This window comes from Oxyura jamaicensis, chromosome 3 (genome assembly GCF_011077185.1).
Source record: "Oxyura jamaicensis isolate SHBP4307 breed ruddy duck chromosome 3, BPBGC_Ojam_1.0, whole genome shotgun sequence".
In the NCBI taxonomy this organism is placed as follows: Eukaryota; Metazoa; Chordata; class Aves; order Anseriformes; family Anatidae; genus Oxyura; species Oxyura jamaicensis.
In genome coordinates this window covers 23,281,253-23,304,725 of record NC_048895.1, presented here as the reverse complement: position 1 = coordinate 23,304,725, position 23,473 = coordinate 23,281,253, and the positions used below count along the sequence as shown (strand labels likewise).

General features: G+C 39.2%; 1 protein-coding gene across 1 annotated transcript; it reads right to left on the bottom strand.

Annotated features, from left to right (window-relative positions):
* Positions 1–1,113: 1,113 nt before the first annotated feature.
* RRP15 (ribosomal RNA processing 15 homolog) lies at positions 1,114–23,222 on the bottom strand. The gene is made up of 5 exons (XM_035321379.1): positions 23,119–23,222; positions 20,308–20,582; positions 18,527–18,624; positions 17,443–17,641; positions 1,114–1,782 (listed from the first exon to the last, which is right to left on the bottom strand). The coding sequence occupies exons 1-5, from the start codon at positions 23,162–23,164 to the stop codon at positions 1,630–1,632; spliced, it is 771 nt and encodes a 256-aa protein (XP_035177270.1). The 5' UTR covers positions 23,165–23,222; the 3' UTR covers positions 1,114–1,629.
* Between the last annotated feature and the right edge of the window lie 251 nt (positions 23,223–23,473).

The window sequence follows — 23,473 nt, the reverse complement described above, 5'->3', positions numbered from 1 at the left end:
TCAGGCCACAAACTAATGTCTACTCAGATATCTAATATGTTTAACACTCAAAGCAGCTTGAAAATCTAAACATTTCTGCTGTTAGCTCTGAGTTCTCCTCAAAGAATTACGCTACAATATATACCAGATGAATAGGCTAGGGATAACACAACCACTGCCAGTTGTTAGGCTGGGTTTCTCTCTACCATTTTGTATGTATATTTTTTATGCTGTAACATACACAAAGTTCAATCCCCCTGCCTTCCTCGAAGTCTTCATTAAAAAAAACTTAAATACACTGTCTTACCACACATTTCAATGCTGAAGACCAAAAATTCAAGTCATTCCTAATCATATCTTGCATATAAGTGGGTACAAAGAAAGGTTTGTGTCGAAATCTGTAGACATAGACTAGTACTATATATTTTTAAGCATCAATTCAGAGGACCTAAAGCATTCTCTTCACATAGCAAATGGGGAAATGCGATAGCAAAGTTAAACTACACAGCATCTGACAGCCGATCCAACCGGTGAAGGCAAAAGAAATCAGCCTCAGCCTCTCATTTAAAACTCCTTAACCACTATGCTATTCCTTCTGTACTCACATGCTTTTATATATTTGTATTACGTACATTGGTTTCTGCACCTCTGCAACCTAAACAACTGTTAGGAAAAACTGCTGTAGCTTAATCAAAGCGAACAGTGTTATAATGACGTGTGTTTTCCAAAATTTGGTATTGTTAGAATATGCACCTAAAAGGAAGGGCTTTGCAGACCTGAGGAATTGGCATTACAGCATGCATCTCAGAAGTCCAGCTCCATACTGAAAAAGACCAGAACACTAGAACTGCAAATGAACCAAACACTGAATACAATTTTATGCAGTGTTGCTAGAAAAGACCTTTCTCCCCTGACAAATTCAATAGCAATGACTGTCCTTTCTGCTCTTACGAGTCTCTTAAGACACATAACTTTAGGCTTGCAGTCAAAAAACATGCATGTATATACATATATGATTCATGTATTTTTTTGTGTACATAGACACACACAAAAAGCCAATCAATAAGGTCAAGTCCCATTTCACAATGTTTCCAGAGTTGTCTCCAATCAAACTAATGCTCCAAGACGAGACCATCACATGAACACTTTTCTTTATTATCTACAAGACCTCTCCTGACCAAAGTAATAAAGTCTCTATAGAAGTCCAATAAGTTTACAAGGTGAAGGCATTTCTGTGTTTATTGTAAGCCATTTCTACTGCGAATTGCAAACAACTTTTCAAAGTGCAACACTGATTTGCAAACGCAGGCGCACTAATACATCAACTGCCATGACTAATGTATAAACTTTTAATGACCTTGGCAAAATCTTTCATTGGGCAGGTGCCACTATTTTGACTGTACAAAATATTTTGGAAATATGTTGAAAATTATACATGTTTTGGAAAATATTTCAGGATTTCAATATAGCAAATGTAGCTATATTAAATAAGAGTTTGACATGGAGGAGAAAATACACTCCAAAGTTGTGTAAGTTTCTTTTTAAGAAAAGAAACATCCTCCAACCATTGTACATTCACAGAATGTTGACTTTTTATCCAAATAAAGAAAAAAGATAAAAAAAAATATCTTGAATAATTTTCAGTTTCATTCAGTCACTGTCATCATCTTGTTTCAGACCACTTCCTTGTTCAGTAGTGCCCTCTCCATCACTTTCCTTGTCCCAGTCCTTCATAGATGCTCCCATCATGAAGTCATCACGCAGTATATTCCATTCTGGTCCCTCTTCAGACTTCACTTCACCCTGTATGTTTGAGGGGAGGGTAAGGAAGAGAAGATGAGATCAATGTGAAAGAGGAGCAGGAAAAGATGGAAGTCCTTCAAGCAACCAAAATAACACCTCACACACCATTTGCACTGACAGACATCCCCAATGCCAGTTCTTCATGCAAATGGTACACAAATATGCAAGACAATCATAAATGACCTGATACTGATAAGGAAACTTGTTTTAACCAACCAATAAAAGAAATAAGGAAACAAATCAATTATTCATTGTGGATGAAACAGTCAACCCTGGGCATGGCTTCCTTTATTAAAATCTTTCTTGGCAATCAAAATGGATTCATGATATCATTTATTAACCCCCAGGTGCTGCTTCATTAGAACACTTCTTGGCACATTTCTAAAACACAAATATGGATTTAATAAAGGCTTAAAAAAAAAAATATTAAACATATTCAGTGATACATGAACCAAATCTCCTTTATGTGGATTATTACCTCACTACCTGGGCTTGTCATATGGTGCAAAGCTGCCGCTAAGAAACTGAAAGTTGATCTTCAGTCAGCAAGCCAACAACACCTTATTCCAAGTTTCCTACTTCTTCAGAGTGGATAAACTGAGGCCACAATACATGGACTGGTGAACAGTTAAGTGACAGGAGCCTTAGTTTTAGGTTAGCACTGAAAACATCGCTAGGTTGCAGTTCTTCTAAGTGACATACTTGGACAGTGCAACAGCTCCATCCTGTGGCAAAAGTTTTAAAGAACAGTATGAAGCAAGTCCAGCATTCCTAGTGATACTAAAAACTGTTCAATGTACTGAAGAAGGATTTCAATGGTTTGAGCCTCTGTAGCAAAACGCTTCTGAGGAACAATACAGCTCAGTGTCCAACATGCAATCAAAACATTATTTTACCAAAGAGGAGTCAGGGGAACTGAAAACAACTTACTTTTGAAGGATCTTTGAAACATAGGTATACAGGTATGCACTGTTCTTCCCACTCCCTGCTCAAAAGCATAGGTAGGCCTCAACTGGTTCACACTAGGTTTAAGTAGCTGCCACCTCCTGATGCTGTATAGCAGATTAAGATTGTGTGTTACAGTGCCCTCTGTGGATGTGGTTTTGCCTACTAGATGCAAAACCCATAGTAAACATATGATCCCTGCAGACATTTGTTCATGCCTCTTCTTTGCAGTGCATCTCTAAACTCCTAGGCATACACACTGTATAAAACCACAGCATCCTTCAGCTAATGCTCACACCATTTCTGAGAGAGAGCAGCATAAAGAATTTAACAGCAAGAGGAATTAAGAATAGAGAATGCAGATCAATGTTAATCTAACACATCACACCAAGAGAGGCTATTTGAGTGTAAAAATCTGCCAAACAATACATATTTTTAATAGGTAACCAAAAGAGAAACGTTTTTAAATGCGACTTGTTCAGCAGTTTTTGAAAGGTTACCTTCACAAAAATAGCATTACAAATCTCAACACCTTCCTTCTCAAAAGGAATCTCCCAGGGACCAGTTGGGGAAAAAAAAAAAAAAAAAAAAAAGAGAAACACTAGAGTACTACAACTATTCATCAGGATGCATGCACTTTTTTTTTTCCTATTTTATTTTTTGCCTTCATAGCTGCTCTCATAATGCCTACTCCTAAGGGTAACTCTCCCACCTCTAGCAGCAGTGGAGAAAACAACAATGCCCTTTTCCCCTAGGGGAGCGACTTCTATCTTCTTTCACTCTAGCAGAAACTCACATAAATGCTGTATCTAGTAAAGCCTGAAATCATCTCAGGAAGGGTAATCAATTAACTGGAATTAAGAGAGTTACAGATTGGGTAGGTCCATTATGCAAACCTTAAGATATTCATGCGGTAATAACGTATGTTAGTGCCATCTCTGCTATTTCTGGAGTTGAAAGCTTTTTTTTCTTTTTTCTTAAAACTGGATTCCAATTGTTCTATATGTCCTTCTTTCCAGAGTAGAGAAAGGTCCCAGAGTAGGGAAAGGTCAAAATCATTACAAAAATAGTTTAAAAAATAAATAAATCCCAGACCTTTTAGAAATAATCATTGCTTGAACAATGCCACAGAGTAAAACTTAAAATAACTAATAGAAAAATCCCATTTTCCTTACAACATCCGATTTTCTTTTTCCAATAATAACAAAACTAACAGAGATGCCGTTTCTTTTTCCACACATGCATAACAGACATTATTGTCAGCAATGACAGTGTAAGGCTGCTCAGGCTTTGACAAGCCCCATTCTCAAATTCATCACAATCCACTATTCAGCAAGCGAACAACAAGACAAAAGCAGGACCTCAACAAAAAAGGGATGCTGATCCTTCACAGAATTATCCACTATGTAAGGAGACACAAAGGTTTGAATAGAGATTTATACAAGTGCTAAGATGACAGACAGAGGTAGCATGTCCATGCCTGAAAGATGAAGATTAAGTACTTGAAAGCAAATATTTAATCAGTTTTGAGCATGCTCCCAAGTGAAAAAAACACCATGTTTGGTATCTTCATTCCTAAGTCATTTACTGCCCTATTTTTCCTCTCACAGCTACCCAAATCTATTCTATCACAAAAAAATTCCCGGAGTCTTAAGAAAATATGCAGCAAGACTATCTGTATAATTAACAATTAGTTCAGCTGTAATAATTGCCTCCCCCATTGTTTTATGTAAAAATGTTAATGCACTTGGGCTTTCAATGCCATAATCTAGTTTAATCTAAATAAAGCAAAAGTGATTCTTGGCACTTGGAAAATAAACCAGCTTTCATTCTATACAACTGCCTTTGAACTCTCAGTCAGCTGTTCATCCACCTCTCCCACATTCCACGACATCACTGAAGTTCCCTTTGAACATCCCCACATGCAAACAAAACAGGCTATATAAACATAAGTGCGTAATGCTACACGAAGTGGTAAGGCAAGGAGTGAACAATTGTTTTTTGTTATCCCTCCCCTGCCTCTTATACACACTTTTGTATGGGTTTGTTCTTTGCCTGAAGGTGTGGTAACCTGTTTCAAAAAGGTCTGAGAGGCAGCAACCAGCAAAATGTTTCAGGAGTCACTGGTATGTGGGGTTATCACTGCAATAAGACAGACCAAAACCCAAAGCTGTGGCTACCATAGCGCAGATGGCCCATTTGCTGGGAAGGCTGGATAGCCCGTTGAAGAGATCATATAAATACCACAAACTGGTGGTTTGATGTGTCACCTAAGCTATCACAGCATTAGCTCAAGTCTGACACAAGTACTTCTGTAATGGGGAGGTACTTCTCAAACTAATTGTGGTTTGAAGACATTCTCTAAAATCTGCACCAAGACAAGATGAACAGAAATTCTTAGCTAAGTCCTAGTAAAACCAATCAACAAAGCTTATTTCTGTCATCTAGAACAAGCAGACATCACTTGCAGAATCTGTGCTGGAATTGACTCCTGGATGCTTGTGGAGCATTTTTTCCTGTGGTCTTGCAGTGCAAGCAGAAGGGGACTTACCACTGCACGTCAGCTGTTTCAGTATGCAAACGAGAGCCTTAGGCCAAAGCCTGCTTCCTCTGGAAGCGTGAGATAATTAAGTTCAGTCTAAGTCACAGGACATTCTCATTTTTAGCTGTTGTCTTACTGGGATAGCACTAGTCTAAAACTGGAGCAGGAAAGTTTTCCAGAACTTTTCAGAGACTTACTCATAGGCTGATAGAAGTCCTGTAATGCTTATTGGTGACAGTATTAAAGTATATGTCCTGAAAACAGAGAGCACAGATTAGACTCCACTCTGCTTTCCACGAGCTTGTAGAACTTGAACATACCTCAGTTTCTGCACCTGCATAACAGCAAAAGTATCTGCATGACTGTAGAGATTCCCTTATGGCCTGGATTCCCCTATTGTCCAGAAGACAGTAACTGCAGAATACTAACAAGTTAACGTTTTCCAAACATAAGAATTACAATCAGCACATTGGACTCCCACGCCTTTGCTCCATGAACAAGATGAAATGCCAGAGCTTGCAGGGGCATCTCTCTTTACAATCACATACAATAAATGTTTATTTGTACCTGTCAGGGAAGGAATTTCTAACATAAATATCTTTAAAGCAACAATTTTAAGCCCTGAGAAAACAATTCTAACATGCCTAATTAATCTGAGCTGCCTCCCCAGGTTCCTGTATTTTGCTCAATACAGACATCTAAGAATTCGAAATACAGGGAGGCTTTTGTCACAACCACAAAGTTAAAAGTATAACTGCCAAAATGCATTCTCACGTTAAGTCTGACAATTATTCTCCCCGCCAACCTGCATCTTTCTCCAAATGACTGCTGCTATGCTGTTCCTTATCCCCAGGCAAGCTAATTGAAGCCTAACTTGAAAACACAGCATGTACTGGAGGTGTCTCCCTTAAAAAAAAAAACAAAAAAAAACAAAAAAAACACACACACTCAAGAAGAGACAAACCTTGGAGTGGGAAGACAATGAACACTAACAAAATCATTACCCCTAAATTTATTTTCAGGAATATCCAACCTATAATAAGTATCCTCTCAGCTGTGAGTAAATAAAACTGTAGCTTAAGTATCTGAAAAAGCAATATAAGCACACTACCAAATTTAATTATTTTTAACAGACAAAACAAACAGAACTTAGAGGTTTAAAGTTACAAGCAGAACTGTTGATCAACTTATTTCAGATACAGTGAGATCTTTACTGTAAGAAAGGTTCCTACATGCGTCTGGATCCCAAACAGACCAAAAAACCCTACAGATCTGGAAAATGAGACTACATGCTGTACCTGTTACTGGACCAAACCTCTGAGCTGAAGTCTCACAGAAATTCACTTCAACTTTGGAAAGCATTTTTGAGCCTGCAGAGCACGCAATTCACACAACAGAAGTCTATTCTGCTGCAGAGTAACGCTACACAAACATTTATTCCTTAAGGCGAGTGTCATTCAACAACCATTTATACTCCCTCTTAATGAGAAATTAGAGTGACTGAACTAAATTGCCTTTGTATATTTGAAGTGACACTATACCGTGGATACCAAGCATGGTATGGGAGGTTTATTCAAACCAGACTAGGATTTGTATTTGCATTGCTAGTAAACAAATACAAGTGATTTTTTTTTCCAGTATGTTTTGAATCTCTTTGTTTCTGTTCAAACTTTTCTGCAAGTAAATCACTGGAATTATTACTACAAGGCAATGGAAGCACAACAAATACTGATTTTCATTTTGAGCACAGCCAGAAGACCACCCAGATTAATGACCTGCATGAGCAATCTCCCCATTCTCACATCCTCCTCTAGGGTTTACTGCAATGGGGAGAGGATGTGTAAATGAGAAGGAACGCTTTGGGTTGGCATGCAGAGGCTTAAACATGCTCCAACCTTAGAGCAGTCAGAATTGTATTACAGAAATCTAAAAACAAGCATTTAAGGAAAAATTATTAGCATTATTATTAAATGCATAATTGCAAAAAAAGAATCACAGGAGTTTGAAAGAACAGATTTCTTCAACCTCAGCTCATCAGAAACCTCATGAATCGGTATTTCTGTCAGAAAAAGCAAAATATTTAAAAGACTTCAAGTGTAACACAGAGCTCTTCTGGAGCTCTGGAGGTCTTCAGCACTTGCTGGGCTCCAGTTGTCATGGCAGTCATCTCAGAAATCCCTTCACTGCACAAGGAATTGTACCACTTGCTGCTGCAAGATTATGCCCGACCATACTACTATTCTCCTTGTATATTTTAAAGTGTCGTGTTTGTTTTTTGTCCTCTTGTAACAAAAACAACTTCATTATCCTCAGCTATTTGCTTTTACCTTCATACCTGCAATGTGCACTAACCAGCTTTTATACCACCGCCAGAAGAATTACTGCTTAGCATACTGGTCACTACTATCACAGCATTTACCTGTTATTCCTATCTTTTATCCACCTGTCAGTCTCCATACAGCTTTCATGTTTCAGCTACTTAAACAATAGGATCTGTAAAGCAAAGACTGCACAGCACCTAGATCCATAAATTTCTGACAAAGATCCAATGAGTTGTCTAGTTGAAAACAGAGTATGATCAAGACTGCTGCATTTAAAGCACCATGTTATGTTATGAATACCATAACCAGCTATATAAATTCTTGTCTGGTAAGTAACGTACTTGAATCATAAAGAATTTTGTTCATAAGACATCTAAGACTTGACACATAAGATTTAAGGTAGCTGCATTGCTTCAGAGAATCTTCATTCTGTCTCAGAAAAGATCATGCTGCTCATCAGTAAAACTACGTAGGTCTCTGTGCTAGCTAAGCCTGAGCTTCCAGGAACCACAGCCTGCAAAATAATGTTCATTGTGTACCAAAAAACATTGGCTTATTACCAAGAGCAAACTTAGATGGACTCCTCCTTACCAGCTTCTATTGATATTCCTAAAAAGGAAAATAATGAACCAAGAGTTTTTCTGTTCGGATGTGATTCAAACAAAGAAATAACTTTTCCAGATATTTACTATTTCAGCCCAGAAAAAAAAAAATCCGACAACTTTTCAGAAGGGATAAAAGAAGCTGGTGCTACATTTTTTTAATACACATTTGGTGCAGTAATTGAAGACATTACAGAGTTTAAGGATCAGCTCTCACCCTAAACATTCCCCAGATCCAAAATATCCTCGTTGCAAGGTGCATAGTTTCCGAACCTTTACATAGTACCTGGAAAATACATAACTACAGCAGAAGCGCCTGGAAAAAAATGTCAGTTCAAGACTAAGGCCTTCTATCCACTATCCCTCAGAAGTTCATTAATAATGTCTTACAACAACCTACTTCAGACAAGTATATTCAAGTCACAACAGATTTTTTCATATTACCCATTTATGAAAGATACTTAGGCACTGTCCCAGATGGGTATCTAAGACCTTCTGCATGCTTTTAATAAAAGTTTGCCTGCTAGCACAGTCAGGAAGCACGAAGGCCAGTGGTTGTCTAGAGTACTTTTGATCCTTTTTTTTTTTTTTTAAGAATAAATTAGCAGCCTGCAGATTTTTTAATAATCTGAACATGATACCAATTATTTCCTATAAATGATGCTGAAGTCATCCACTGTTTTCCATTATGTTTCAGCAAGAGGCATAGCAAAGCTAGCCCCAAAAGGCTATCTCAAACAACGAAGACTATAGTAATAATCAAGTCCTTTACTTTTAGCGCTTAAGAAATCATCTCAAAGTACAGCCGATTAGGAAGTAGACCTAATGAAAAGCCTCCTTTTTCTGAGTCAGAATTTACAGTTATATTTGAGTCCTGAAACAAGTATAGCTATCCAAAACCCAGGAGGAAGGAAGAGGAGGAAAAAAAAAAATACATCTCGCTTGTGCATATTTTTATTACTAAATATGCAATACTGGAGTTTTTATGACTACCAAGCAGCTTTTCTGGCTAAACGCCCCTGCTCTCATTGCCTCTACTTTTACTTAAATGGCTTTTGCAATATAAACTATATGCCTGCAAATCCAAGTTTCTTTGGATTTACTTTGCTGCAATTTCCCACAACACCTTAGTGAGCAAGAAGCAAATTCATTAACAAACAGACCATAAACCCTGACACTCCCAGGGTGCTTTTTAGAAGTTAAACCTGAGAGTGAATAAGTAAACTGCCTGTGATCCCAATCCTGTATCTTAGTCATCTGGCTATCCGTTCTCCTCATTTCCAATCCTTCCTTCTACATTTCTGCATAGGCTTTCACGATGACTGCATATCAAGAACTAATGAAAGAGACCACAAAGAGAAGAACACCATCCAGGGTTTGGCAACAAAGTCAAAAAAGGTCAGATCTTTCAAAGAAGACAGCTTTAGTATTATTTGTAATAGCAGGTTAAAATATATATATATATATATATATATCTTTCCTAAGTTTCCAGTAAATTTCAGAAACAGTCATTAAAAACTGGCCAGATTATCCAACAGAAAATAAATAAATAAATATACAGACTGAATTGAGCATCCCTCTAACTACTGGAAGCTGTAAGCAGTCTGACCCATCACTCCTGAACTCTACCAAGATAAACAGAAGAGTAGGTGTGCAGGGAGGTTATTTATAATACACATCTCACATCTGCTAGTTAAACACTTTGGAAATAGGAACATTTTATACCTTAATAAAACTTCAAAGTAAAGCAATCATTTTTCAAGATAATTTGCAATAGAAAGTGCTTAGATGAGTGGAAAAAATGGTTCAGAGAGACAAGTCCCACCCAATATTTATTTTCAGAGAACTTTCTCTATAAACTCTGCGGAATGGTCAGATTTATTTTCTCTAATTACATTACCCTACCTATAAGAGTTATGAACAAATCCAAAAGTGGACAGTTGCTTTTATAAGGCTTCCAACTCAATTTACCAGATAAAACTGGATTTTTTTGAAGTTGTTTTTTCATAAAATCAGGGCTGTGTCCACAGTCATAACTTTGTGAGATCTGTTGAGGTTGGTTTTGAAGTCAAAAGTTATCAATTTGGTAGGGGTGCAGGCAGTGGTTAGGAAGTACTTTTTAGCAACCAGCGAGCCACTGTTTGACAGTTATGGCATTTTCCAAATAAAAAGCTGAAAGGATTGAAATTTGAAAAAAGTGATAGGTCCCCAAAAGAATAATGACCTGAAGCATTTTAATTTTTTTCTGCCATTGTTTAAGGAAAAAAAAAATGAATAAATAAATAAATAAATAAGATTTCCCCCAGCTTTGACGCAATGCACTTTTACAACTTTAGTCAAGAAAGTCACAGATTACTCTGAAGGCAACTTTCCTTTTAAAATAATTCTGCAATCATAATTTTACACTTCAGTAAAGCAATTCTAATAGGATTTGACATTTTGGATGTCTGTGCTTTGTATACTTACAGAAAGATCAGAAAATGATGTATACCACAAGCTTGTGGTTATTTTAGACACAGTTTTACTGAAAACCAGCTTGGCAACATTGTCTTGGAAAACAGAACAACACCACAGTCCTCTGTGCATTAATAATCAAATTGCTAGGCAAGTTACTCTTAAATATTACAGATGCAACCGTTTCAATATTGCATCACATTTCAATTGTTAGCCCGTTTAAATTCACTTAAACCTGCCAAACTTCGACTGCATTAGGCCGAAGTTTTCCATTGCAGTCATCTGCCTCAGGCCAAAGGTTTTTGCAATGTTTCACCTAAATCACCTCAACTCTTTCCAAGGCAAGATGAACTTAAAACATTTTGTCTACTCTAAGGAGGAAGGATTTCCTACATGCATTCACTAATACCTTGTCATGCATTTTCTTGAACTTACAAATCATTTAATGACTATTTTGGAGCTGGAAATGTATTTTGCTATCTCCGTGAACACCTGCCCAGGACTGGCCGAGTTTCAAACACCTGGGATACCAACCTTCCCAAACCTGACCACCTCAGTTGATGACAGGCTTTTAGTAGCCAAATTCTCCTGAAATATCCGTCCTCACTGACCACATGCTGTCTGCATCTTTGAAGACCACATATGAATCACAATAACAAAGAGAGAACAGGTCTTCCTCTGCAAGCAGTTGCCAGGGCTGCTTTAGTATTAGGAACCAGAGTATAGGACTGTATAGAAGGCTCTGCAGGAAGATCTGGATAGGCTGGGCCAATGGGCTGAGGCAAACTGTATGAAGTTCAACAAGGCCAAGTGCCGGGTCCTGCACCTGGGGCACAACAACCCCAAACAGCGCTACAGGCTGGGAGATGTGTGGTTAGAAAGCTGCCTGGCAGAGAAGGACCTGGGAGTATTGGTTGACAGTCAGCTGAATATGAGCCAGCAGTGTGCTCAGGTGGCCAAGAAGGCCAACAGCATCCTGGCTTGCATAAGAAACAGCGTGGCCAGCAGGTCCAGGGAAGTGATTGTCCCCCGGTACTTGGCTCTGGTGAGGCCACACCTTGAGTGCTGTGCTCAGTTTTGGGCCCCTCGCTACAAGAAGGACATGGAGGTGCTTGAGCAAGCCCATTTAAGGGCTACAAAGCCGGTGAAGGGTCTGGAGAACAAGTCTTACGAGGAGCGGCTGAGGGAGCTGGGACTATTTAGCCTGGAGAAGAGGAGGCTCAGGGCCAACCTTATTGCACTCTACAGGTACCTGAAAGGAGGCTGTAGCGAGGTGGCAGCTGGTCTATTCTCCCACGTGCCTGGTGACAGGACGAGGGGCAATGGGCTAAAGTTGCGCCAGGGGAGGTTTAGGTTGGATATTAGGAAGAACTTCTTTACTGAACGGGTTGTTGGTCACTGGAATAGGCTGCCCAGGGAAGTGGTTGAGTCACCATCCCTGGAGGTCTTTAAAAGACATTTAGATGTAGAACTTAGGGATATGGTTTAGTGGAGGACTTGTTAGCATTAGGTCAGAGGTTGGACTCGGTGATCTTGGAGGTTTCTTCCAACCTAGACTATTCTGTGATTCTGTGCTTGGCCCTGAAGTGCCGAGGGAAAGAATGAACCTGCTGGGAACATAAAACATAAGGCGGATAAAAAAAAAAAAAAAGGTTGGTGGAAGCAGACTGCACAAATCACAGCCTTTTTTCCTTCATGACTTCTATTTAAGTACAACAGAAAAAGAAAACAGGCCCTAGGAGATAAAAAAAAAAAAAAAAAGAGTAGAAAGGGAAACCTGAAGGCAAGAATACAGGAAAAAGGGTGAAACTAGTGAGATAAACCATCACATCAATTTTAACTCTCTTACTTGAAAGTGAACTCACAGCATTAGATTCTTGACAACTATCAAATACTTATAAAAGTACTGGCAAAGACCTACATTCCCATGTTAACAGAAATAGATGTATGCCGTTCGATAGAAAACTGAACTTGTATGTTTTCAACAGCCAACCCTGCTGATGACCCCAAAACGGTAAGTCTTCCTGCAAACAGATAATTCTGGTAAATCTTCCTGCAAACAGATTGAAAGTAAAAGTGTCAAACAACTTCTAACACTGCAGAATAATCCTTTATCTTAGAGAAGATAAGGTAATTAGAATATAGGACAGTGGTGGCAGGCTGTGCTATATTTATCCATTAGGATGTAAAACAATACAGTGTGTAGGTAGTTCATCAGCAACTACTGATACTAAAATCAAACTCCAAACATACAGGAGGTGGCCTTCAAGAAAGTACACACATGTGAAAGGCAGATGCAAATGCATGATTTATAACTAAATACAAATTAAAGTTACTGTGAATGTAATGGGAAGACATTAGAACTGGGAGAACAATTTTACTTTGGCTGCATGTGAACTAAATTAATACTTGGCTGCCCCCTCAAATATGCTGGAACGCAGGCATGCATCGTTACTCCTTCAATTAGTTCTGTGAAGACAGCATACAACAGTCGCAGTAATAAACTTCTGCTACTCTGGAATGTTGTTATCACTTAAAATTTTCCTTTTAAGTTTAAAAGAGGTGCTGATGCACCTTACCAAATTCCTCAAAGACGTGGATGCCTTCATCCCCACATTTTGGAGACAGAAGCACAAATGACAAGCAAAAAGTTAAGAGAGCTTCTGGTGCTTCTGGAAATAGTAGAATGAATGACCTTGCTGCAACTAACATGCTTCAAGGGAGAAGAGCTGAGACTGTTCTGGAAATGTTAATTCTGAAGTTCTTTGCTTTCTTACAATTAAGATTTCAGAATTCTAATTCACTGCACCAGCAAGCATTCCTGTATAGATTCAAGGGATCAGAAACGTCATTTAACCCTGGAAGCAAACGTACTTCCCTAAGCCAATGATCTTAACTGTATCCAGAAAATTGTTAAGGATGCTTAAAGCTAGAAATAGACCTGAAGTCTATTCTAATTCAGTGGAGTCTTAGACTTTAATTGGAGCACTTGGTTGCACGAAAACCAGAGTAAGTTACGTGTATTAAAATAAACTGCATATAATAGACACGAGTATTGAAACTGGCCTCTCAACAACTACATACTGAAACATATACTTGAAACTTAGCACAATTAAAAATATAAATTGGAAAAAATAACTCCCTATTTATGAAATCTCTTCCAGAAAAGGGTTCTAAGACTAGGACATGTTTTCCCAATACAGATTCAGTTCAGGCTACAATCTACTATCATTCCCTTGCAGATCAACAGTTGCAGTAAGTCCCAGGCCAGGTCAGATCAACAACTTACAACCTACAGAAGATAAATTAAATTACCTGGAAGGTTTAAAAGAATGAAATATCGTTGACAAAAATGCCACTTATGTTAGACCCTGTGACATCTCTTTCATGGGCATACCTCTGAAACGAACTTAACTCTCTAGGAATTGCGTAAAGAATACTTTAATATCACTGTCTACTTCTATATTTACTCTACAAACATAAAGATGACTTCAGCCTCTAGGGACAGAAAGACAGCTGATATGTAGTACTACTATTATAAAAAAAGTAGATCATTAACATTTCTTCAGGTTTCTTAAAGGTGGGAAATAGCCAAGATCTAAGCAATAAATACTGAAATGAAAACATGCCCTGTAAAGATTGCATTGAGCGAGAATGGAAAGCCCTTGTATCTGCTGATAAATGCTTCCAAAAAAACCCACACCCAAACAAAAAAAAAAAAGTGAGGCTTTTTTTTTCCCCCATTATTCATTCTTATCCCACAACACAAAGCTTTCAGATAAGGTAGGGGGAGGGATATTACATGACCTTACCCAGAGGCAAGCATCTAGTAAGGTACCTTGGAAAAAAAAAACAGGGAAAAACATTACAGAAGTCAGCTGGCTCAGCAAGGATTAAGAAATACCTTGATAAACAGTTAGTGATATGAAAGGCAAAGTTTTTGGCTCCAGCTCAGAAGAGTAATTACTCCCATCTGGGCACACAAAACCTGAAAAAGGGGCTATAGTCTCAAATGGCACGAGAAATTTTTCACAGCCTGACAGTCTTTCACAGCTGCATTGGGTGCGTACACCAACTAGTGTTTGAGCCAATGGTTAAACGTTTGTGACTATAAACAACAACACAAAGCTCTGGCAGACTTACAGGTTACCTGTTCTTACCATGAAGGCACAAAACTGATGGAAAAAGAACATACTTTTAAAAGAATTTGTGCCACAGCAAAATCCAACCACTACAGATGGGCCTTTATAGAGCTTTTAATTTCTTTTTCTCATGCATACCTATACTTGAGTAAATAATCAACCACAACAGAGCTTTGTAAGGGATATCTTCAACAATTCCTAACATTTGGAAGGAGCCAAACTCTCAAAACCACAGAAGCAAATCAATCACTCAAAAACCACTGCAGAGTAGGAAGTCTAAGTATTTGCCCATTCTCACAAATACAGTCACATCTCCTTTCATAGTACCAGGTGTGGGTAAAGAAAGCTTTGCTTTCACTGGGAAAGCTTTATGCTGCTATATTTCTTGCTAACTGCTCGTTTTATGTGGGTGGGGTAGTGTTTTTATTGTTCTGGACTGTTTTTTTTTTTTTTTAAATTAATGGCACAAAGCCTGCAGTTTGGGATTGGCATCCCTTACATTGTTTATGTCGAAATAAATACATTCCCCTCTGTTTTTCAAAAATGAAATACACGCCATACTCTCAATTGCTAAAAACAAAGCAGGCTACTACAAAACAAAAAACAACCTCCATCATCAGACCAAACAAACAAGAGCTTTCAGATGGCATAAAAATCTACCAGGCTAGTGCTCTAACGAATTCACCATTTCAAAGTCTAATCCCTGCTTACCGCTTTCTGAAATACCCTCAAAAGTCCAAGAAGCAAAAGATGCGACCGTGGAATACAGCAGTGTTGTTCAGTCACAGAATGTCTGTACCATTCTGAGAAGGAGACTAAAGATCAGAATTTGGCTTCAACAACTAAGAATATGGGAGCATAATAAACTGGTAAGATAAATTCACAAGAGAAGGCAGATTTAAAAAACAAAAACAAACAAACAAACAAAAAAAACTCTTTTTCAAACTGTTCTTAAAGAGCTTGGTACACTGCTGAATGGAGAGTCACTGAAGGCATGCAACACGGCAGGAAACAGGGGGACAATCTATCCATGTAGACATGAATATTAAAAAACTACCACCACCACCACCAATAAACCAACCCAGAAGCATGGTCTTCAGTTCATGATGAAAAACACCCAAATCTGAAGATTTTGTTCACTGGCAATGTGAAAGAAGCACCTATCCATGCTCAAAAACTACACTAGCCAGCCAGCATCTAAAGCATTATTTCTCCAGAGCACTTTAATTGAAAAATGCTATTACTGATTCTGCCACAATAAGACACTTCTTCTATGGTAAAGAAGCATTTGCAATCTGTTTTCAGCCCTAGTAATTTGAAAATTGACCTTCTACAATCTGACACACACAAAAAAATACGTTTTTGCTCAGCTGTCCATTCATTGTCAGTCTGCCATGTTTTTGCCACTGATCCATAATTTCCATGACTGTTAAGTTAATAATAATCCTGACCAGTCCTTAAGATCAGCACTAGTAGTAGGCACTGCTATTACTCTGACGTTCTGCTGTTCCAGGGAACAAAAAAACAACACTCCCCTCCGCCCCCCCACGCTCCCTAAAAAAAACCTCACACATGCACACATCCCCACCCAAACAAGCAAGCTGGAATTATTTAAGGAGAAATAAAGTGTCAGCACCAAGCTAAATTGTTCTTATTATCCAAGGAATTAAAAAAAAATCCTTTAATATTACACTTGCATGAAAATTCTATGAACTCTTCATGCCAGGCAGAGTTTCATCATGCTCCCTAAGTGCACACAAACAAAAAACATATGACAAACTGTTGTCTCCCAGCTGATTAAAGTATTTCTTTCTGGCACCAAAAAGCACTTAGTTAACTAGTCTAAGTCTGGGCCAGCAGAAGTGTTCCACTCATTACCAAGCACAAAGTTCAAACCTGAATGCAAATGCATGTCAAAAACATGCAGCTTCTCAAATACAAGAGAGTATGTCTGAGCAACTTGTTTTTAACCCTGAGCTACTCAGTGAATTAAAAGGACTGATAAAGAGTTGGACAAGTCCAAATAAACTGTATCCTTCTCGGCTGTTTGGAAAAATGTAAGATGTGTTAAAACACTTCTTTCCAGAACACTGTATCAGCAATAAAGCCCCAACACACAATTTTAAAGAGAAAAGCCTACATATAAGATTTAATTTCTCACTTTCTTCCTGTTGCAGTATTCACTTGTACAGCAAAGCCGCAAAGCATAATCATCCTGCACAACTGAGCATGAAATGCCTGAAACTGTGTACCCAAAGAGTACAGTCCAACATACCCCGTAGGATGAATAGACAGCATACTTTTAACAATTTTAAAGAACTCATGATTATTATTTCCCAAACTCCAAAGGTCTTGACCCATTAAAATCTTACACTTTGTTTCATGATGCACAAAACCAAAGATAAAGTCCATTATCGGTATTATTTTTAAACACAGCTAAAATAAGTAGTTTGTACACAAGGCTTGATGCCCTATCAGGAAAGCTTGCAGTGTTTTGTACCTTGCTGCCCAAAAGCTTCCTTTCTAAATAGTCTTAAAAAAATAAAAAGGCAGGCACTTGGATGACAGCTGTTCTGAAGTGCAGGCACGTTAGCAGACAAAAATTACATTGAGAAGGTATCTTATAAGCAGTATTTCACCCAGGTGAAGCCTACCTGTTTACTTTTTGTGCCCTTCCCAGGATTCTGGTTTCCTTTAACGCCTTCCATGCCTCTTAAAACATCGATGAAATCTTTCTTTGAAACAGATGACAGCAGTTTAGCACGTCGCCTCTCAGAGCTCCCAACTTTCTTCACTTTCTCATCAATGTTCTTTTGGTGAGTCCTGACAGCATTGAATAACTGTACAACACCTCTAAGATTGAAGGCAGGGGAAAGGAGGTGAACAACAACAAGACAAAATCAGCTTTTTAACTCAAGTTGCCTTTACAGTTAAGAACCTTCTATCAAAGCAACCAATCAGTGCAGATGCCAGATGGCTTCTAGTTACTAAAAATGGTTACTCAGGACCTCAATTTAATTAAGATGTAACATTTACTACAATACAAGAGGCTTTCAATTCTCTACCTTCCTTCACACTTGCTGCTAGGAGCCAGTAACATAAATCTACAAATAGCCATTCAGACCCCAAAGCAAGCATGGCGCATTGCACTGAGATCAATACAAAAGCATGTTTCATCTTCAGAAGCATGCTACTCATCCTACAACCAGCTACTGAATTCCTCAGACAAGATCTTAAAAGCAGCTGAGGCAGCAGTAGTACAAGGCAGAGGAATGAGACCTGTAAGGAGACAAACACATACAGAGAGTATCAACAAGGAGCTCGACTAGTTCTGTGGCAGTGAACTACAGTAATGCAAAATAGGCAACCGAACCTATCAGCCATGTATCTGGTGAATCTTCTGTGAAGAAAGAAGAAACAGAATAGTAGAAACAACTGTTCTGCATTTTTAAAGCATTTTGCTAATTTAAACAAAATGAAGGGGTCTAGCAAAGCACTTCTGTCAAGCAAACATTACATTATTGTCTAATTTTTTATGCTTTTGCAAACCTTCTGAAATCTTTTGCTGAACTTGATACTGTACAATGCAGACCTGTACATAAATCACTTGGCTCCTGCTAGTCACTTCTTAAGAGTTCAATCTGATTGGAAACAGATTATCTGCACAGGCCTTTTCTTCTCTCTTACCTCCCTTTAAGATATACGTGTATTTCAGGAAAACTTTCAAAATGCTCTTACCTTGTGGCAATTCTCTGAAGATTTCTCTCTCTGTCTCTGTCTTTGACAACATCTGGCTTCACTCGGCACATCATTTCCCACTCCCGCTTTTTATCGAGCTGCATTATAAATATTGTTACAAGAAGTAAGTGGCATTGAGCATCTGAGAATGCAGCATACTCTGATACAATACGCAGCAAGAGGAGATAAAGTGATAAATTGGGTAAGGGGAATACAACGCTGGATACCAGGTCTGAGGCAAGTCTCTTGTACTGATGCTTTCACACTGACTGCTACAGACAAGGAAATGATTCAAAGACAGTTTTCAACTCCAGGATTTCACAAGCTGATCAGAGAGAAACTTATAAATACTAAATTTATGGGCATGTCAAGACAAGCATGTTGCATTTCGGGCCTTGGGAATTTGACTTCCCCTGCTGAGTTAATCACAATGCAGCTTTTGTGACTGACAGCAGTGCATAGCAAAGACTACAGTGAGCAGAACTCAGACACAGAGTACCAAGCGCCCACTGGAGAAGAACTGCTGTATACAACACTGATTTTTGTCTTTTTTGAGGCTTACTGTTTCCAAATCCCAAATTGATCAACTTTTAAATTATCAAGGGCCACACAACACCAATAGCAGAATGCTATTATTTCCTCAGCTCCTGCACCAGGAGTGAGGTAACATTTTAAAGCCCTTTTAACAATCTAACAGTTCTTAGTCCTGGTGATGCTGCATTAAGTCTGTTTTATGCAAAAAGCTTTTCATGGAATTTCAAAGTCCTTATCTTTATGATCCCAGGCAGACTATTATGAAATCATCAGTTTATGACTATGTTTTGGCCTTTGATCAAAAGAACTGCCCTAATCTACCTTCCACCAGAAATAAATTAATAAAAGGCAAACTGCCCTGAAGTTTTTCTAAGGGTGAACAGGTCAGTTTAGAGACCTGCACCCCACCTCTGCTTTACAGTACTGCCACATATTTATTGCATGAGAACAGGTATTTAGGACAGTTAGAACTGAGGAGGTACTTTTACCAAAGCTCTTTTAAAAAGGCAGGCTGTGGCGTTACCACAGCATGTACCAGGATATCAGGTGGACACCTGGATTTCCCAATAGAACAGAACTGGTAAGATGAGACACTAGAACTATTACTATACTTTTTAGCCTGAATGTGAATCAATTTCATCCTGGAATCCTGGAATTAAAGTTCCACCAAAAAAGGCAAACAAACAAACAAACACAACATTCACAAAAAAAAAAAAAGAAAACACTAATTGCCTACCATGAAAAATCAAGGAGAGCAAATCAATTTACAAGCACATCATGGACTGCTGCAATCTCAACCATGAGGTCTTGATTTGGAAGTCACAGCAGAATTTGGCTGACCACAGTTTTCTGTCCTTTCTCCTTCTCACCTTCTATGACAGAGCTAGAGCTACCTGCACTCCTAATGCCAACAAAAGGAGCTATACGCAACATTAATAACAATAAATAAAAAAATCTGAGCTTAAGGATGCTTCTTTCATCCTGTCAACAACAAAAACAGCTCAAGCTGACTGACACCAAAGATCTCTGCTGCCAAAGATCAGCTTGTCCAATGGCTCAGAACGTAAGAAGCCCTAAGGAAGGACTGCCTAGACGGTCAAGAAATTGAAGTTACTTGTGGTCACAGTGGAGTAGATATTCCAAAACTGAGAACAGGTTCATAGCGCTCCCCCAAATTACTGCTTAGGGGATCTTGCTGCATCCCCACCTGAGTGACTATACAATGAAATGCTGAGTCTTTTTCTCACCTTCCTTCTCTTCTCCAGCCTCTCTTGTTTTTCCTTTTCTTTTTCCTTCTCCAGTTTTTTACTCTTGGCCAAGATGATGGACTTATTTTGTGGTATCTTTTTGTTGAGCACTTTTGCCATGGCGTCTGCCCAGCCTGCACCCGGGCCAGGTTTGGAGTTTGTTGCCTCTTCAGCCACATTGTCAAGGGCTGCCACTTCATCTTCATCATCTCCATCCAAGGCTTCACCTCCTGACGAGTAACTGTCATCTGGAAGCCCTGAGCTTAACTCAGAACCTAGGGGTGTAAAAATGAAAAAGAAAATGGCATCAAGATTTCTGTTACTAGTAAGGGCCCATCACAGGCTCAATTTGTTCCATATGCAAATGTTATGAAAAGTCAGGGCCATGTACCCCTTGCTTAAGATGCTTGCTTGCTTAAGAGGCATGCACTACCATAACAAATTTATTAGCAAGTATCCAGTGCCTGCTCCTCTCAATTATGTTTTAAAGTAATTTTACCTAACGGGGTTAGCTAAGAGGCAAAAGATAGCCCTGAAAATTTATTATTAGATGAAAAAAATATTTTGATGACTAGGTCTGGTAATTTTTCGGGGAAAATTATATTTTCCAGTTAACAAAATATACGTTATATGTGCGTATACACACATGTATGTGTATATATATGGATGTACGTACTTGTATAAAAACTGCAACAGCGACATCTAGTGTTTAAACGCATGTAGCCAGATTAAACTGAAGGTAGGGGGTATTTCTTACATTAAAGCAAAGTAACCCCATCAAAAACATGATTGCCTAGGCACAAGAAGCACAGAGGGGAGACTGTTTTGTGAAACAGAGACTCAACACATTTGTCAGGTAACTCAAAAGTAATCGGAGGCTCTGAGCTTCTTGGTTCCGTTTTCTGTTTCTGCTCAATTTCTACATACACAAACAAAATATCTTCAAATTCCAATTTGTTTACCTCATACACCCATCAAAACAAAACAAAGTAACTGGAGTTAAAATACAGAAGTGTGGAATCAAGATACAGCAAGAAACACAGCAAGGAAAGAAGAGCTACACAAACATGAAGAATCTACAACTTCCTTGTTAGCCTGTTTGGTGGGTCAAATAAGAAAAATAAAGTCCTTAACAGTGAGGACAAATAACTAGAATGGAAGTGGCTGCAAGTTTGGGGTGTATCAAAATGCTTGGTCACTTAGGTCTAGTCCCCTTGCAGGTGGGGAACTCTACACTGGTTCTGAGACCAGCTGACTGCTCCTCACCTCCAAATACACAGCTGGCTGCATTTCACCCATCTACCTCTCTCTCACTACTCTAGAAAGAATATTTTGAAATCATAATGTCATGTCCCACTGGAACAAAGGCTTTAACTTTGTAAGCATTACTACACCCCTTCAGTTAGTTACCTTTATCAGCCAAAACATTAAGAGAAAGAATTAAGGAGGTACTGACAGGATCTATTTTCCATAACACTAGGCAGAGACAGCTTTTAATTATATTCATTTTTAATTAATTACTTATTTATTGAAACATAAATATATACCCTGTGGCCAGACAAACTCAAAGATGCACGGTGAAGGCAAATTATTTTGAAATAGCAATAAATCAAAGTAGCAGCAAAACAGTGCTGTTAACCAGAACCAGTTTGAAACAGAGCCTTTAAGACCCAGGCACCTTCAAAGGCTAGAAAGGTGTTTGGTCATCATGGAAAGCAACAAAGCTTTAATGTCCATACCACGATTGTGGAAGGGAACTACTTACCGAACTCTTGTTTGTTACCTACACAAATATGATTTTTCATTACAACCAAGGGGGACACTTTTTAGTGATTTTTTTCTCACCCCACACAGGATGTTTGTTGCAGCACTCCTTACTATAAAATTGACATTTCAAAGCAGAAAATTTGTCCATCACACTCAGAAACTACTTAAAGCTACTGATGTGTATCTATAGCCTGATTTCCAAATTAAAAAACAAAACTACATTGTTGCACATGGAGTAGGTGCACAATCACATGCTGCTTCCTACATGTAAAACATGTTGAGTTTTCAGCCCTAGGCCTTGTCCATACTAGAATATTGATAACCTCTATGAATTAACTAGGAGAATAATGCCTGATAATACCAAAAATATTTTGCAAGACAATCGCCACTTTCAACAGTTACAGAAGATTCAAGTCTCGCAAAGTTTCAATAAAGAAGCCCTCACTGGGGGGTGCTGTATACATATGTACACAGAATCTCTGAACTTTCGTCATCTACACTTGCTCAGTGGGCAAGGACACATGCAGCTAAACATGGGGATCTCTCAGAAAGGAGTTCTGAGAGGAGCTCCTGCTCAAGGCTTCCCTTGGGTTCAGTTGTGACCCTCAGACCAAACAGCGCCACTGGGAGCGGACCCCACGGACACAGCCCTGTTTCCTCACAGAACACGGAAAGAGAATTCCAGTTACATCACATAACTAAGAAGTGGTCACTGGTAGTTAGGTGTACCCTAACAACACACGACAAGGCAAGAATCGGCATAAATAATGAAATGTGAGCGTGTTTGTGCTCTGTTCATATTCAGCGCTCTCCTGGCGGATCACTGCACTCCGCGTTCCGTGCGGGTTTCCCCCGAGCAGGGAGCAGACGGCAAACCCCCTCCTGTACAGACAGCCACAGCCCACCGCCCCTCGGAGCTTCCCAGCTCTGCCGCCTACAAAACCACGCACCCCTCATCCCCAGCAGCCCACGGCGCCCGGCTGCCCCCGGGAGCAAACAGGCTGCGGGGAGAGAGCCCCGGTCCCGCCGCCCTCCCCCCAGTACCGCTGTCCGCCTGCGGGCCGCGTGTGCCCGCCACGGCCGCCGCCATCTTCTCCCGCTGTGCTCCCTGCGCCTTCCGTTCCGGTCCGGTCCGGGCTGTTCCTTCCCTGCCGTTCCGCCTCTAAAGGTTCCGGGCCCGCACGGACGGGGCTGCAGAAACGGCTGCTTTTAAGCCTTGTGCTTTTGAGCCTTGTGCCCAGGTTCTTGTAAAATGAGGCAAAATCAGGTGCCCAGGAGTTCATCCCTGCTGCTTCACAACCACACAAAAAAATTGGATTCCTTGGAGCACTAAAGGTGCAGTACAAATATCCTAGACATTAAAAGATACATCTATAGATATGACTATTGCTAATGATAT